At 37.6% G+C, this 18,470-nt stretch overlaps 1 protein-coding gene across 1 annotated transcript; it reads left to right on the top strand.

The window, feature by feature from the left end:
• The first annotated feature begins 2,546 nt into the window (after positions 1-2,546).
• Positions 2,547-18,233, top strand: LOC131972991 (tyrosine-protein kinase CSK-like). The gene is made up of 13 exons (XM_059334826.1): positions 2,547-3,041; positions 8,729-8,826; positions 8,931-9,044; positions 10,182-10,294; positions 12,579-12,798; positions 13,972-14,065; positions 14,172-14,237; positions 14,603-14,702; positions 14,801-14,891; positions 14,978-15,051; positions 15,831-16,026; positions 16,139-16,225; positions 17,232-18,233. The coding sequence occupies exons 2-13, from the start codon at positions 8,812-8,814 to the stop codon at positions 17,415-17,417; spliced, it is 1,356 nt and encodes a 451-aa protein (XP_059190809.1). The 5' UTR covers positions 2,547-3,041; positions 8,729-8,811; the 3' UTR covers positions 17,418-18,233.
• Positions 18,234-18,470: the final 237 nt, after the last annotated feature.

Here is an 18,470-nt window from a genome sequence, read left to right as displayed (position 1 = left end):
CCAAAGTATTGACTTGAGCCTCTGTTTCACCAGCTTATGTAACTCAATGCAATCTCTCATTCAGCATTTATTTGACTGGTCGCGTCAAGACAATCCAGATAATTCGGCATCCACTATAGCAGTTGTCATGAGAAATAGCAGTCTTTGTTATGCAAGTGAGGGATAATGTACAGTGAGTGGGTCATTGCGAAATAAACCCAGAGGTTGATCATTAAAGGGGTTATGAATCTCCCTGGAAGGGTTTATTTTGCAATAATGATCAGCCTGCTGTACATTATTCTGCTCATTGCAGGGCTTCTTAATAAAGAAATCAATTTGACACGAAATATTGATTTTAAAATGACTTTGACTTTTTACTTCTGCTAATTCTGTTAGATTCCAATGACGGATTATAGAATGTTGTAATTGATCATAATTAATGGTTCAGATACATCAAAATTATTACTTTTAAAGCACAGTAAAAACATAAGGTTGATAGTAAAACTGTGTTCAATAAATGCAGCTAAAAACACAAATTTAGAAAAACATAAGGATTTTTTTCCCAAAATCTGCCATCCTTGTCTAAACACATAAAATGAACCACATGTTATACTGTTGAGAAAAAAACGTTCTTAAGCTAGAGTTTCAGTTATAAGCGTAGTAACAGAAGTCAGTGAGTGAATGATGTTTTAACGGAATCAAAACCCAGAAGTTGTGCTATTTTTGGCTCTCTATTGTGTCTGTAAAAGGTCCGTACCCAAGTGTTTGCAAGTTTTGGTTCCTTAATTACTAATCATATTCAACACATGTTCTGAGGTTGTTGTTTTTTGCAGACTACAGTTTAATTTTTTTATATTATATTTTTCTATTTGTTTCCAATTACTGTACAGTATGGAAAGCTCAGTTAGCAGGCTCTTTGAACTCTGCTATGTTCCGATTACATTTTTGTGTGGATATGTTGTTTAATGCAGTCTGCACTGTATTAAATATACAAAAAATGTGTACATACTTGACATTATCCATGACAGACTAATGGTTGTGTCCGAGTAGATTCTCATGTTGAATGAATAGAAGTCAATGGATGCCTGGGAGACAAAATGCATCCAGATGTCTAAAGCACAGTAGCATGGTTTGCAGATTGCTAGTTGTGATGTAAAATGGAAGTTAGTTGTCATAAATGGTGGTTTGGTCCTTTAAGTTTCAAACAACCTAACAGGTTAGAATGTTAAAAATAAATGTGAAAATCTAAATTCTGTTGGTTGACAAAACAAGTAGCATTTCACAAACTATAAATGCTACAAATATTTGAATGCAAATATGGGTGAATCATCTCTATCCAAATTCACAAAGATCCAGATGAAACATCTTGCACTGAGTACCCTATTTGAACCAATAGAGACTGAGTCTTTGTGATAAGAAACATTTATTTTCATGGATTCCCCTTTGTGATATTGTAGAGTAAGCCAGTAACAATTATGGGTATTTGCCATGAAACTTAAGCATAGACTGTGAATGCTGCTTGTGTTGTGCTGCTTCTTGAGGCCTTGTCAGAGAGGTTGAAGGTGATTCTTGTTCTTTCTATGACAAGATCACATTATTTTTTAAATGTGTCTAGAACAGAAGCAGTGTTTAATGAACATTGTGTACATCAACATATTCTTAAATCTTGTATCAACCAGGTCAGTATAGTCTAAAAAAAGTCAGGATTGAAGCAGTTGCAGATTATAAATGATATCTGGGCTATGGTTTGCATTGTGGTATTGTGTCCACATGTTAAAATCTCAGAGGATTAAAAAATACTTTGATTCTATTTGTTGCTTTCGGTCTCTGTGCACATTCAGCTGCACAGGGCTCTTACACTGATTCAGTGAAAATTGCTTTCATGCACAAAGGGTTTGTCCTTTCTCCAACATTCCTCCGGCCTGATGTGTTATGTCACATCTGTTGAGACAAGTCTGGCTTGAAAAACATCTGCCAGCGTTACTGAATGTGATGAGCAAGACTTTGTCTTCGGCCGCCAGGGGGCCGTGAACAACACTTTCTGTGGCTCTTCCTTATTCTGTTTTAATGGCAGCTTTATGTACTGTTTCCTCAATCAAAAGTGTAATTTCTTCACGAAATGTGAACAGTGAGAAGCAATGAGGTTGAGCTGGCTTTTGACAGGAAGACACCTGTTTTGAAAACGTTAGAACGCAGGTTATGATTCTTGAGGTTTATCATATCTGAAATGGATGTTTGATTAATGCGAGAGAGCTTGCAATTCAGAAACAATCGCATATAAAAGCCAGTGGGAGCTTTTGACTAGACAGGACAACTGTTTAACTTTGGGAGCGAAGTTCACTGTCACTGTTCTTGTGCAAAAACACTGTGCAGTCCTCTTGTTTCATGTCTGCAGATTAAAAGAATATTAAAATAATAACAAAATTCATCGTTGCTTTATTTTTGTGGTCTGATTTCTCCTCACTGATAATCAAATTCCTTCAGCAACTTGACCGAAATTAATTCTATGATCCATTTTTAGCCGGGCTAGTTTCTCATCTACGCGCATGTGCACTGCAAAATCAAGGTGGGGCAAAAAAAAGAAAAAAACTTGAATGTTTCTGACGGGGAAAAGGAGTGGGGCAGCAGAAAGTAGCCACAAATTAGTCTAAATCGCGTTTATGTCTTTGTTGCAATAACCCAGTTAAGTTATCTCGTTTTTTCCTCACACTTGACAGTTATTACTACAGAAGGATCACCAAGACCGCGGCGATAAGTTTGTGGAAAAGTTGTTTTTTAAAACATTTTTAAAGCGAGTTTTTCAAATGATGTGACAGGACACACAGCAACGAATAGTCTGCTGTTTTATTGAGACACTTTTGGACTATTGAAGTTTCAGGTCACCTGCGGCAGATTATTTCACTTCCTCGTTGCTGTGTTTTACGCTTCGACATTAACTGTCGGTATTTAATTCGTGAATGGGAATTTCTCTGCTGGCGTTCAGATGAAAACGGACTTCGGGCAGTAGCCAAATCACCTGCTATTCTCTCAAACTAAGTTTTTTTTGGTGTGCCTGCAAACAGGTAAGAGTTTTATTTTGAAGTGGAGCCATGGCTGTGACGCTTTTGTGTTGTGCTGTACAATAAAATCGAGCTAAACTGTGAGCCTGTCAGCCCCTACACTACACTTTGTTACTGTACAGTAACTGACAGCTCTGATGAAGTTTATCAGAAAGCATTCTTCCTTTTATATGTAAGTGCAGCTCTGTGTGTTTTACAGAAAAATCACAAGCTTTAACAATATAATTTCCCTTTTAACATCCTCCAAACTTCTGCCACTTCCTCTGCCTTTTGGGGTGATGCAGTTGCATCATGCAGCTTTTCACAACACCATGGTAGATATTGATACTGATAGTGATACTTTTTGACTCAAGATGGTGCATCAGATCTGTCACAGAGCCTGTGACCTTTGAGGGTTTTCTTTTAAACCGTTACTGGCTTTATAAAACTGTCTGCACTTGCTGGAGTGCATGGTTTTGCAGAGGGCTTAAGCCTCTCAGTTTTGCTCTGGCTCAGGAAACAGTTTATCAAAAAGTTTGAGAAATTGCTAGTGCCTCAAGTGCAAAACAGAAAAAAATGTTAAACTAAACCAGTATCTGTCAGAGCAGTGACCTCTTAGGTTTGTTTTGGGGTGATGCTCCTCCAGCCAAGAGAGCAAATTTCTAAAGAGAAAACAATTCTAAGGCCAGTCTGGTTCTGGCCTTGCCTTAGAGCTTCTTCACAGATGACTCTTCTTTGTATGTGAAAAACTGTAAGGAAGGATGAAGCTGGTGAAAAAAGCTCATGAAACCACAGCAAAGCATACCCTGCTACCCTGTAATGTGCTGTGCATGGCTGCATCAGCAGAGCAGCATTGCACTGCATGGTGTGCACCTCAGCAAGGAAGTGTCTGTCCACTGCTCAGGCATAGCAGCGTTGCCTTACATGGTGTTTTTTTTGTTTTGTTGGCGTGTTTACTTTGTAATATTCTTAATTAGTGTCAAGATTGAAGGCCTTCGTTGTGGTGTTTGAACGTTGGATCGGAGTAAAATGCAAAGTTTACTGTCATACCTGATGCCAAATCAAGAGGGAATTTCCCTTGACTGACAGTCATTGATTTTCTCTTCCTGTTACTCTGAAGACCTCCTTGTTCTTCAGTGTTAACCTTTGTATTTGTTTATGATAAACAGGATACTTTTTTCCCTTTCTACCATGCCATTTACTTTCACTCATTGTATTATCGAGCCTCACAGGCAAAAGTGGCCGCCATTAAAGTGATATAATGACAGCTTGTGTTGCAGGGCCTACCACTGGACTCGTACTTCCTGTCTTATATCCTGCAGACAGTTGTGTCAGTGAGCAGTGCTGCTGCATTAGAGTCCAGCTGTTGTCCCAGAGGCAAAGGTGGTTTCCTCCTCTGAGGTTCCTCTAGAACATCTGCATGCTGTCAGACCCAGCTGGGTGAACTGGTGGCATGTGAAGAAGCACATGCCACCATTTCTCACCACAAGATTGGTTTGTGTACCTGACAGATAAAAGCTCAGGGGACAAGACAGAAACCATTGCTTCCTTCTCTCTGCCCTTGGCCCTGCCACCCTGCTGCTGTAATGGTGATGATAATAGGGCAGCAGCATCAAAGCAGTCGTTGAGCATCCTGAGACTGGAGGGTCAGCATGAGGGACAGATACACAGGCCCCCTGCTGCACACAGGAGAAGGATGTAGGGCAGCACAGTCAACAACACAGACTCAATACTCAGTAAGACATTAGTACTACAGGATATCCACAGGTGGAAAAAGTATTCAGATCCTTTAAAAAGTATAAATAAAAGTATAAATACATTACTGTAAAAATCAGCCCTGCTTTCGAAAAGCACAGAAGTACCATCAGCAAAATACAGATAAGTGTCAGTAGTACTTGTAACATAAATAGATGGCCTCTGTGGCTGAAATATTAATACAAATTGTATTATTAGATTGTTGATACTGATGTGTCAATGTTTAAGCAGTATTTATATGTTGTAGCAGATCGAGCTGGAGCTAATTTGAACTTATACAGACACCAGCCTAGGGTTCAGGCGCCTACAAAAGACAGCAAGCAAACTCTTTTTGGTAGTGAGATGAATAATGTGGTTTAAAAGAAGAAGAAACGAAGTTTGACTTTGTGCAATGAACACCTATTTAAATGAAGCTATCTCAGATGTTTAGAGGGCAAATGTCTCCTTGCTTAAAACTGAAGTGTGACAAGAGACCTCAAGTAGACACTGCTTTTTGGCATAACAATTTGGAGCCACGGATTTAATCAAAGTTAAGTTAGGTTTATTATAGGTTTTTTAATGTAATATGTTAATCTGAAAAGTAACTCTAGCTATCAGACAAATGTAGAAGAGTAAAAAGTGCCATATGTTCCTCTAAAATGTAGTGGAGTGGAAGTATAAAGTAACCTAAAATGAAAACAGGTAAGTAGCCTAAGTAACAAATACCTCTATCAGTATTGCAACAATATTGTATCTTAGAGAATTGGTGCTTTTACAAAATATTTACACATACATAACATAATTTTACTGTATTGCAGCCTTTAAAACCATTAACAGACAACATTTACATTATTACGATATCCAACATCTAAGACGATATCTACACTCATCGTATTATCAATATAATATCGATATGCAAGTAACTCAAAATTTCACCTGAGTATAGTACTTGAGTATTTGTACTTTGCTTTCTACAAGTGAGAATATATATTTAATTGTATTTGTCACACTGTTTTTATTTAAAGTAACATGATGCTGTTTCGAAATGAACAAATTTGCAAATCAATCCCCAGGACCTCCAGCCGTCCTGACTTCACTCTATCACAGCACCTTTTGCTACACCTTGCACGATCAGCATTTTCTTCACCTATGCAGACAGGAGAGGGAGTGGCAGATTTAAACACGACCAGAGAAGATATTTCTACATTCCTGTCCTGTCTTGCTTCGTGCCGTCAGGCTTCCACTCATTTGTACAGTTTAGACTACGGCTGACTTACACAAGACAAGAGTCAAATGTTGATCAACCAGTTTGGTCTCAACAAGAGGATTGTTATGGATGTCTAAAATGTGTCAAATTGGAAAATAAAAGTGATATGACACCTCTTCTTATCAGCGACTTGTTAGATTTAGAGCAAGTTTGTACTCTTTCCTGGCTTCATTCACATTCAGTCAGTTTCTGACGTGTTTGCTGGTTTCCTGTTGCTTTCAGTAGCTCATTGTATGTCGTGCATCACTTCCGCAGCAGACTATCTCTCAGTCTGATCTACTAATTCACTGATGCAATTGCTGTATCATGGGGTTATTTTTTTGTAAAATATAGTTCCCATGACAATATCAGAGTAGCAGACACTTTCACTTAATGAAACAAAAAAATGTAAACTAAAGTACAGCTCATATCTGTGGACCTGCAGAACTAAAGCACTGCTGCCCCTAAAGGACTGGAAAGACTGATGATGATGGACTTCTCAATGAGACAGGGGTCAGTAGAAGCCAGGGGGTCAGTAGAAGCTCAACTAACTCACAATGACGGCCTTGTCTGCTTCCTGAAAAGAGCAAGCTGTGGCTCCATGTAGAGCTCTCTGAAAATGGCAATGCGACACCATGACAGACTGAGTTCTGTCCTTTTCAATCTGCTGCTGGTGGCCCGCTGCTGAGATGCATTCACTGTCCCGAAAGAAGGGAATTAAAAAGTGCTGCTGTGTGTCAGCCTTGGCTCCACTGATCCATTCCTCACTTGGTGAGATCACTTTGCTCCTTCACCAAGAACTTTGCTCAGGCAGATTCTGTTGCAATCAACAGATCAACAACTTTCAGATCACTGTGAACATGATTCATTGCTTCAAGTTAACACTCATGCTAAGATTTTAGTCAGAAGAATGGATGTCTTTTCTAATTTAGATGAGCTTGGAGCATGGCTCTGGGGATGGTGTTGTCAGTTGATCCACCACTTTGGTTCAGACTGAAACATCTCAACAGCTACTGGATGCATTGCATTGACATTAAGTACAGACATCCATGATCCCCACAGGATGACTTGGTGATACTCTGACTTTTCATCTAGCACCACCAGCAGGTTGACATTTATTATTCAGACTGAAATCTTTTGACTACTGGAATTTGGTGCAACTTTGGCGACCCCCTGACTTTTTATCAGTAGTGAAAGAAGTGATACGATCTTTTAAGTGAAAGTACATATGTATTATCAAGAAAAACCCACTTGTGCGCAAATACTTTATTGTGTAAGATAAGGAAAGATTGGTCTAAAGTCTGCCGAAGATCTTTTGTTGATCAAAATTCTGCACAGTTAAAATAGCAGGTACTTTCCTTGGTTTAGTTTTCTGATCGAGCACCTGTAAACGTTTTTTGTTTACCCTACAGCTTATTTATTGGAGGCATTTAGAAAGTTTGACTGAGCCTGCTGAAGAGATTGGTTTGGTCTTCTTTACAATGAGCACCACAGCCTCAAAGCCATACCAGCATGACTGCAGACTTATTTTCCTGTTATGACCTTTCGAACAGTGTAACTTCAAAAAGATGGATTGGGATGAGCAGATGCAGAATGGGGGTGTCCTTCGTGGGTTGATGGGCGTGGGAAATGTGTCCATATAGACAGCTGCAGTACTCCATAGAGGACAACATCCGCCACATCCTCATCACACTGAGTGATGACAGTCCTCTCTGGGACACGGGAGAGTTTTTAGTCTCACGTTTGGTGTCTGTGAAGAGCCAGGCCAGTTATTTTAATGAGTGACATAGCAGATATAGAACATTTGTTAAAGGTTTTTTTAAAGAAGAGCTTTCGGGCTGATTTCAGCAGTTATAGTTTATATTTCAAAGTATTTTAAATCTGGGCTCTCATACAGGAAGCCGCCTGCAAAGAAATGGTCATGTCTGAGGATGTGACCTCATGTAAAATGACTGATCTATCAGAGTCAGGACTTTCCCTGAGCTCTGACCATTGGGCCTCACCACTTCTCCATGGGAACTGATTCAGGAAGAGAGGAAGTGGGGTTTTGGGGGAGGATAGAGAGGGGTTGTGTTGAGCATGACTTAATCCATCGGTCATTATTTCATTATAATGCCTCCGCTCAGTTTTGTTGTGCATGTATCATGGAAACGCTGCCCCTGGGTGACTCAGGCCTAAGGTTATAGTCACAGTGGCTGCTTTATTGACGTAAAGAAAGGCTGGGCTGGATGAGTCCCTAGGGCCTGGTCAGATCTCACCGCAAGTTTGCATTCCAGCGTTGAAGAGAGCTATCTTGATTCCTACATGGGCCAGTCATTGGAGCTCAGCTGGAGAAGCAGTTTGAACCATTGGTACCATATAGAATACAAAACAATATCAAGTTTTATTAAGCTAGAATATTATTCCAAAATACACTTCAGAGCATAGTTGTGTCTGGGGCCCAGTCTGTATATACTTACTGTTTTCCTGCGTCATGGAAACATTCTGCCACAGTTGTGAAAGTATGATTAAAAAAAATAGACTTGTTAGTTCTGCTTTCTGTATCAGTGAGTTATTTTTACTGACAGTCTGATCTGACGCCTCTCTAGTGCATTCTGATAACAGCTGACTTGTTGACTGTCACTTATGTTGTGCACAAACCCCAAATTCTGAGAAAATTCCTGAGAATTTTTCAGTCAATATCTCTGAACTGGGGGGCGTCATTCTGACTCAATTCTGTTTCTCTTCTCAGGTACTGTATGTGCGTGTGTGATTATTAGCTCTAATGGTAGCAGCTAGAAAACATCACCTGTGAGAGGATTGAACCACCTCACCATGACAGAGGTCCAGGTAAGATCGGCCTCAACAGTACAGACAGAATCACACGAGACATGTCTGATGAGTAATTTTGAGAAATTTGTTTGCTAATTAGTGTTCTGCCCATGTTCCCGTAGACTCCATGGCCACAGGGCACAGAGTGTGTGGCCAGGTACAACTTCAAAGGCACATCGGAACAGGACCTGCCCTTCAACAAAGGAGATGTGTTGACTATCATTATCGTCACAAAGGTAATATTCCATGGCCTATGTTTCTATAAATACTTTTATTATATATATTTTTTTGTTTCTGAGTTCTCATGCATATGTGAATGTGATAGTGACAGTTATTGTCTGTAGATAAGGGGTTTTCCCAGGTCCCTAAATACTATACTATATATAAATAGGCCATAAAATATCTTAAACACAATTTTGACAGATCTTATAAATCGATTATGTAGTTCAAGTTACTTTTATGAAGTTGCATTAGTTCATTAGTTCAAGTCTCTTAAATGTGTTCTTGGGAGTTTTCTTTTTGACACACTGAAACAAAACTAAAAAACAAAGCCAACAACCTGCAAACCGTGAAACACGTTCACAATTTATTTAGTCACACCCTAGTGTGTAGGTTGCTTTGTAGTCGCTCATAGCCAGACCAGCAATGATGTCCCTGCAAAATAGATTGTATCTGCAGTCTTGCAGGTTACACAACATGCTCATTTTACTGCCAAAGACACCCATAACCTGAGCCTGAACTTTGGGCGTAACGTTCATATTTACTCCAAACCACAATCTTTTCCTAACCCTAACCAAGTAGTTTTGTCCCTAAATACTTTTTTGCACTTGAACTAAGTAATTTTGGCACTTAAAAATGACCAAACTATGACGTTTAATGGTCATTTGATGTCGTAGGTATATTCTGTACTACTGTAGGCGTCATGCGTGGGCTACTGTGACTTCTCTTCATATATAAATATACTAACTTACTAGAAATAACCAGTTAAAATAGTTTCTCTTCATGTTACTATTATGTAATGTGGGTAGGTGCATGTTCAGTAAAATCGGAAAAAAAAACTTAAAAACTTGTTCGCAGCCCTTTGAAAATAAAACATCTGAAGCACCCTGTACCTTGCGCAAGAAAATGCTGAAATTAAGAACTTTTGACTTAAAGGTAGGCTCTGATTTCCCCTCCCCACATGGCCAGTATGGACGTGAAATAGATCCTTAATTGCATCAATAGATCTTAAATTCTTAAAGTCTTAAATTGAACTTCTTGAAACCTTCAGAGTAGAAATAAAAATATATTGAATGACTTCATGGTTATGTTTCCTGCTCCACATTCATATTTAGCTTTTTCATTTTAACCAATTCTGACATTTCTTGTTCCAGGATCCAAACTGGTACCAAGCTAAAAACACTGCAGGTCGCGAGGGAACAATTCCAGCAAACTATGTTCAGAAAAGAGAAGGTGTGAAATCTGGAGGCAAGCTGAGTCTAATGCCGTGAGTACACAGATTATCATGGTTTATTAAATGTAATCTTTTATTAACAAAGCAAACAGGATCAGGTTTATGTGTCTTATCTTTATCTCAAAAGTTGCCACCACATTAACTTTGTGTGGTGTTTGCAGCGATGGCTAAAATAGCTTGACTTTGCCCTCTCCCTAAGGCTGTGTGGTTGCTAAAGGCAGTGGTGCTGTAGTTATGTGAATGGAGACCACAGTTGGGTCGGGCTGTGTTGTAATTGCAGTGCACTTCTGTCTGTTTCCAGCTCAGCTTTGCTCGAACCCTGCGTTGTTTCCTGTTGTTTCTGTTCTGTCTCAGACTGAAGTAATCTGAAAAAATCTCCCCTTTTGTCCACATGACGGGTTTCCGGTTACATGCAAGTGAGCATGTGAATGAATGACAGGTTTATTTATAGAGCCCTTGATCACAAAATAATGTCTTGAATGACTTCATGAAGACAAACCTAACCAGGCAACAGTAACCAATAATCTAATATGAAATGACAAAGATAGACATAAAGACTACTCTTAGCCTAATCTACCCTAAAACATCACTTAGTATCTATATGTATGTTCACAGACATATAATTTATTTTTTATACATACAGTGTGGCTGAGCATCCTTTCTCTTGTATTACAACAACTTGTTTACAGGTACACTGAAATATAATATAGTTTATTATGTCTAGAACAGACACAAGTCAAGGAATGTCATCATGCAAATGAATGTACTGTATATTAGGTGACCGTCTCAATAATAGAGCTAGTCACACTGTTTATGCAAATGACTGTAATCTATACCTCTGTATCTCCAGAACAGTATTTGTTTTATTTGCATTAAGGGCCTTTTTAAGATAAGACTGACATCTTTATTTTCCACTCGTTGGAACTTTGCCTTTGGCTTCACAGACACATACATACACTTAAAAACCTCCTTAATTCTAAGACATTGAAGTGCATCAAGCAAAAAGGATGAAAATGCCTCAAAGGCCAGAAGGAAAGGATCAGCAACACAGGCTCACAGTATTGAACCCTGCAGTCTTTCATTAGTATTAAACAAAAATTCTGATCCAGGATCCACTGATTTCACAAACATCGTGAAAGCATTCGAGACATCCCTTCCAGTGCCGACAGAGGATATATTTATACTAAAAATAATTACTACTTAACCCATTGAAGCCTGGAAAGCGGATACGTCGTTTTGTAGTACGGTATTTGTATAAGCTCTCAAATACTTTTTGAATTTCATTTCTATCTGCTACAGAGGCTGAAAATCTATAATTTAGTAGAAGCGTTGACACTTCTGTTGAATTTCCAGAAAAACTTCAGGTTTTAGGGGGTTATTTTAAAATCACCCAGAGGTTTTACAGGAAGTTTTAGGCGTCAATGGGTTAATTCTTGTTTTTGAGGCAGTAGTTTGCGGTGATGTTGAACTGTGTGAAACTGAGTAACTGTGTTACACTGAAAGGTGTTTCTAATATTTAGTCTCCACTTATTGATAAAGATTGGGTGGACAAAATATTATTACTAACACTTTTTAGTATCAGTATAATGTGGTAAACTTCAACAGCAGTTTAAGTGTAGCTGTCAAAATGACCACACAGTTAAACCAGCGCTGCTCTGAAACAGTGTAAACTAAAACTTAACATAATAATCTTAATGAATGGCAGATATATAGCAGGACTGATCTGTTAGACTGCATTAGTTTTAGATTTTTGTACATAATAAACCAGAAACTGTGTGTACCTTTTGGTTTCTAAGATATAAAAATCATTATAAGGACTTTTTGATACATTAGAAAAAGGTTTCATGCAAAGTTACATTACATTACATGTCATTTAGCAGACGCTTTTGTCCAAAGCGACTTACAATAAGTGCATTCAACCTGATGGTACTAGACAAAGACCACAGGAATCAAGTAAGTAAATAGATTTACTTAAGTAAATAGATTAATGATGGTTTTATTTTGATATTGCAATTGGGATATAATTCATTGTTTGGGAGGGCATAGTCATTTTTTTGGATCATTATTCTCATTTTCATTGAAAATGACAGTAAAAAGGATCAAAATATATAGTTTATTTAATCTGTAGAAAACAATTTGTAGGACAAGACACCTTGCAACACCACAATACTTAATTCAGAGTGGTATTTTGACACATTTTTTGGGATTCTCCTCCAATTTGGATATTGCACTTCATATTTCCATTTTACTACATTTCTTTTGTGTGTGCAGCCCTGTTGTATTGGTCTCTTTATCTCTCTGGTTCTTTGGCTCTCAGATGGTTCCATGGGAAGATAACTCGGGATCAGGCCGAGCAGCTGCTTAACCCTCCTGAAACAGGGCTGTTCTTGGTGCGAGAGAGCACCAACTTCCCCGGCGACTACACCCTGTGTGTGAGCTGTGACGGCAAAGTGGAGCACTACCGCATCATCTACCACAACGGCAAGCTCACAATCGATGAGGAGGGGTACTTTGAAAACCTCATGCAGCTGGTTGAGGTAATGCATTAAAATTAGGTTTTGTTTTATAAATACAATAAGTGTTGCCCTGCTACTAAAATGAGCTTTCATCTACTGTATGTTTATAACATTTTCCTGTTTCGGAGCCCCCGCGTCTCTGTGCTACCTCATAGACCACATACAGTTCCTGGAACAAATAATGAACAGGAAGTGTCAAAGAGGAAGAGTGAGCAGTGTGCTGAGGTGCACAGTTCTAACCTCAGAAAGACATCAGGCCTTTACTCTCAAACTGACTCCTCTTCCTGTTTATCATGCTTATTTTGAACAGAAAAATACTATAAATTCTGCAACGTAAAAAATAAGAGTATAAGTAGTTTTAGTCTGATCTAATTTAGTTGTCAGTAATTTGACTATACAGCCCTCTATTGGTCATTCTGATACACTGCTGCTGACTTTTATTGCTTCCAAACTGTAATGTCAGTGATAGCTGACATAGTATTTTTATTGAAGCTCTGTTAGTGCTTAGAAAGAATGTATAGTTAGATGCTTATTTTATTTGGTAGAATAGAAGAGTATACAAGCTAACAAAATAACAGAAAATCAAAAGAGAAATACATACATCAATTATATTAATTGAGACCCTCAAAGAGATATTTCATATAAAGCATTATATTTTAATATATAATCCAGCAATATATTAAGTTTGTCCTTCAGGGCAAACTGGATTTTCTCTTGATGGAGGATAACCTGACAAATAATTTAGCCAATGATTACTGTAAGCAGTTTTTTTAGGTGTTTTCTCACAACATTTTTTTATATTGTACTCACATATAAATCAAAGTTTATTTATATAGCATGTTTACCAAAGATGACCAAAGGACGGGCTGTACAAGTTAACATGAACAATAAAATATCAATAAACCAACAATAAATCAACAATAAATCAATAAATACAATGCATTATCATAATGTACACAAATCTAAAACAGAAACACAATAAAACTTGGAAGATCATTCAAATAATTAAAAAGAATATAAAATATTAAAATATAAAGCCACTAAGAGCAACCAAAGGTCATTGGAAACATGTTCATGTTGAGTATATAAGGCTATATCTGCAATGAGAAGCCTTTGCAGAGCCCTAAAATGCCCTAATACTGGTGTTATTTATCTTTCAACATTCATTTATTTCTTGGTTGCTTTTCTTTGTAGCACTACACCAAAGATGCCGATGGCCTGTGCACCAGACTACTAAAGCCAAAGGTGGAGGAGGGGACGGTGGCTGCTCAGGATGAGTTTTCCAGGAGTAAGTCTCAATTTTTTGGTGCTTTACAGTTTTTGCAACCATGTCATTTTTTTGCTCATGTAGCATGGTACAGTATATTTCAGCTGCATGTAATATTTTCCAACAGGTGGCTGGTCGATGAACAGAAAAGACCTAAAGCTGCAGCAGGTTATTGGGAAAGGAGAGTTTGGAGGCAAGTAGCTTTGAGTTTACACTGAATAGTACAAATGACCCTTTGCAGAGATCAGATATGTATGATGAACATGTAAATGGGGAAGATGTAGCGTGACTTTGACTTTAAAGAGTATGTGGTATAACAAGTTTATTTTAAAAAAATGTGTAGAGAATTCATACAAAAGTTTTGATAAAAGTCAAGTAAATCTTAACATGCAAACTTCCTTAATTGCATTCAATTCTAGGTCAATATATTCACTCATGATGGTAAAATGAGAGGTTTTTGTTATCTTTGTTCTTGGTCTGTGCCAGGAAGAATGGTGAATAAAGTAGACATTGTTAAATGTGAGTTAACAGTTCATTGTTTGTTTGTGATGATTCCAGATGTCATGGTGGGAGACTACAGAGGGACCAAAGTAGCTGTTAAGTGCATAAAGAATGATGCTACAGCACAGGCTTTTATTGCAGAGGCTTCTGTCATGACGTAAGGATAATTACAGGTTGATGTTTCTTTTTTTTAAGGAACATGAATACACAAGTAAGTAACACACAACATGTCTGTGTGCTCCTCTCCTCCCTCAGGCAACTACGGCACGATAACTTGGTGCAGCTGCTTGGAGTGATTGTGGAGGAGAACGGGAGTCTGTATATAGTTACTGAGTACATGGCCAAGGTAGGTGGCAGACTGTCTGTCTGATAGCTTGTCAGCAACCACAGTAATGTCAGAAGGATGCCACATGTCTGTTTGTTTGTTTTCAGGGCTGTTTGGTTGACTACTTACGTTCTAGAGGCCGGACAGTACTCGGTGGAGATGCCCTCCTTAATTTTGCACTGTGAGTATGACAGCTATTATCAATGAAAATGTAATGCGTTCACTTGAAAAAAAACATGTTATGAGATTATTCACTCAGAAGAAAAAAGTTTCCATGAAAAAAAACTCTGATCCGTAAAACTGTGTCTTAATGAAGTTTTTTTTTTTATTAACAAAAATTATTATCCTGTGAAAAAAAATTCAGGGAAAACTTTTTTTTTTAAGTGATACGCTTTTATATTTACACAATATCTACTTTTAATACAGTATTTATTGCAGTATTGCACCAATGTTTTTCGGTGTCCAAATTGCACACAACTAGCTGATGTTTCGTCCATTATTGTTAACTTCAACACATTTAGATTTGTAATGCATCTAGAACTTAAATCTTAACGTGGCTGCTTAGCTCCACATTTCATTTAGTGTAGGAAAATGTCATTTGGAAACAGTTGCTGTCAGGGCTTGCAGTTCAAATAACGTAATGTTTAAAAAAAAAAAACAACTTGCATGTAGGCCTACCTCAAAATGGATTATTATTTCCAAATGGAAGTGACAACAGCTGTATTATGTCTCTCAGTTTCATGTAATTCTACACAGTTGGTGACTGTTAGAAGTGTAAAAGGCAGCAATGCACCAGTAAAAGCAGAAGTTTGACATGCAGGCAACACACTGTAAGCAAGAAACACTGAATGTAAACTATTTGCAAGACACCTCCACAGTGAGCACTTTAGGATAGTCTTTGTTTTTGATCCCAGGATTGAGAGTTTAAACAGAAAATGTTGTTTCCTTGCACTTTTACAGAGATGTCTGTGAAGCCATGGCGTACCTGGAAACCAATAACTTTGTCCACCGAGACTTAGCAGCTCGCAACGTTCTCGTGTCAGACGACAACATCGCCAAAGTCAGCGACTTTGGTCTCACCAAAGAGGCTTCTTCCGTTCAGGACACTGCAAAGCTGCCTGTGAAGTGGACAGCCCCGGAGGCCCTCAGAGAAAAGGTACAGTGTAGTTTACAAGGACTGTTGCCATGACGAGTGCTGGGCTTTGCCATGTGCAGCTCCCACTGATTGAGATAAACTCTTACATGTGTGTTTTTCTCTTAATCAATAGAATTTTTCCACCAAATCAGACGTTTGGAGCTATGGCATTTTGCTTTGGGAGATTTACTCTTTTGGCCGAGTGCCTTATCCAAGAATTGTAAGTATCAGTATCTTTTTGGAAAGAGCCATACGGAAAATATAAAGTAGGATTTAGGGCTTTGATTTAGGAGGGAGATTAATCAGAAGTGCATTTAGAGTCTAGACTCTTTCCTATAGCAGTAATTGTTGAGAAGCTGTTTATCATGCCAAAGGATGCTATTTTGTTGTTGTTTTGGGACTTTTATAGAGCCTAACAATGTACAATATGTATAGCATCTAAAACAGTTTTCTTTGAGGTCATGTGCATACCTGAAATTAAAGAACAGGATTAAAAAAGACTAAATTCCTCTTTAATGAATATGTGAAAAGTATTTTGTTCTTTAATGATCTAACTGTATCTTTAAGCAGTAACTGGCTTGCTTCTCATCCTCCATCACGTGATACAGAACACAGGCCTAAAACTAATGAACATTTTCATTATTGATTAAACTGATGTTTATTTATTTGATTAGTCGTTCAATCTATAAAACGGTCCAGCACAGTTTTACAGAATTCATATTCAAAAGGAAATATGCACATTTGGAAAACTAGAGCTGGTGTATTTTTTTAATTTAGCATAAGTAATGACTTATATTTTTTTTGTGATCAAATTTTTATTTGGATTTGAAGGACAACAATCATCATCATTCAACAGCACATAAATAAAGTAATTACCATATATAAATATGTGCATACCCATGTACGCACACACACATATACACACATACACACCAAATAATAATAATAATAAAATTAAAACATAAAAATAAAATAAAGATATAACTGAAAATAAATAAATAATAAAAATACAAAAGGCAAGTAAGTAAAATACATAAACTGTCCCAAATGCAAAAAGGAAAATAAAATTAAAATTATATTTTAGGCCCCTGCACAGTGAAGAGTCATTTATAGATTTCTGCCATATTGCCCGGCCCTAACCCTTAAACAGGGATCACACTAGTTTATCAAAGGAATATGTTTCCTGTTAGCACTCTTCCTAACAAAAACTGTTTTCCATTCTGTAGCCATTAAAGGACGTTGTGCCTCGAGTGGAGAAGGGATACAAAATGGACTGTCCAGATGGATGTCCTGAAGTGGTGTATAACATCATGAAACAGTGCTGGAACCTGGATCCTGCTGCTCGACCAAGCTTTCAAATGTTGAAGGAGTGGCTACAACACATCACCCAAGGGGTGGGAAAAAAACACTGACACACAGAACGTGACTTTCCTCATCCTTCATGATGACCACTTGGACCATTGCCTAGGAGAAAACAATAGATTTCAAAGAACTGTTTTATTTTGCAAAGTTCACAAAAAAGTTTGCTTTCACACATTGTCCACAAACTGTTATTGAAAACTGTCAGCGTTTATTTTCTTAGCATCATCCCTCACCTCAGGTTGTTTAAACTGCAGTAACTCTTAATTACTGGCTCAGTTGCTCCAGTGAGTCGATCTGCGCCCGGTTATAAAGAGTGAATGATTAACTGTCATCGAAGAGAGCTGCCTCAGAGCCACAGTGCCTTGACCTGTTTTTTTGGTGTATTTCCCGGTTTATGTCCTTTATGTTGATATATTGGTGACATCATTGCATTTAATGAACATGTATAGTAAACCGGAACATAATTTGACTAAGATGACTGATGGTTTTTGAAATATCATTCCTCGCTGTATTATTTTTGAGTTTCCAGGTACATCTTTTTTGCATGAATGTTGAATTATTTTTGTTAAAGGACTAAGTTAAAATACCTGTAATTGTGCAGCTTTATTTTTTCACTGCTTTATAGTTTTAAAATGTCAAAAGTCAAAAAAAGGAAGCACAAACTTGGAAAAAATGTCACTTTTACTACTGATATAATAACACCATTCAGCTCAGTCATGTAGACATCATTCCCATGTACAGCATTTTCAGTAAATGTTTTTTTTTTTTTGAGGGAATTTTTCAGTTTGAACCAAATGTTCTGAATTTTGTATGTAATGAGAAAATAAGAATGTTATTTACTGTGCTGCCATTTCAATAAAAGAATATTTTGAAATTTGTTTTTAAACAGCAACTATTTTTTAGCATCCTTTTATAAACCAATTGTCAAAGTATTTGCTATGTAATATGTAGGTAGTAATTCCTAATTTAAACATCTCTGTAATAGTTTATTGTAATGTTACCTAAATATTGTACCTACGATTGGTTCTAGAAGAATAAGGACAAAAATGTATTTTTCTTGCTATTTTTTACTTTTGCTACTGATGGTTCATGGACTATGCTAT

This window comes from Centropristis striata, chromosome 6 (genome assembly GCF_030273125.1).
Source record: "Centropristis striata isolate RG_2023a ecotype Rhode Island chromosome 6, C.striata_1.0, whole genome shotgun sequence".
Classification (NCBI taxonomy): Eukaryota; Metazoa; Chordata; class Actinopteri; order Perciformes; family Serranidae; genus Centropristis; species Centropristis striata.
Note: the sequence above shows the minus strand (reverse complement) of the source record. Positions and strands in the feature narration are given on the sequence as shown.

What these genes read in the sequence shown, in the direction of transcription:
- LOC131972991 (XM_059334826.1), top strand. An exon ending in GCAGAGGCTTCTGTCATGAC is followed by an intron (nt 14,703 to 14,800) that starts GTAAGGATAATT and finishes CTCCTCCCTCAG; the next exon opens with GCAACTACGGCACGATAACT. An exon ending in GCCCTCCTTAATTTTGCACT is followed by an intron (nt 15,052 to 15,830) that starts GTGAGTATGACA and finishes GCACTTTTACAG; the next exon opens with AGATGTCTGTGAAGCCATGG.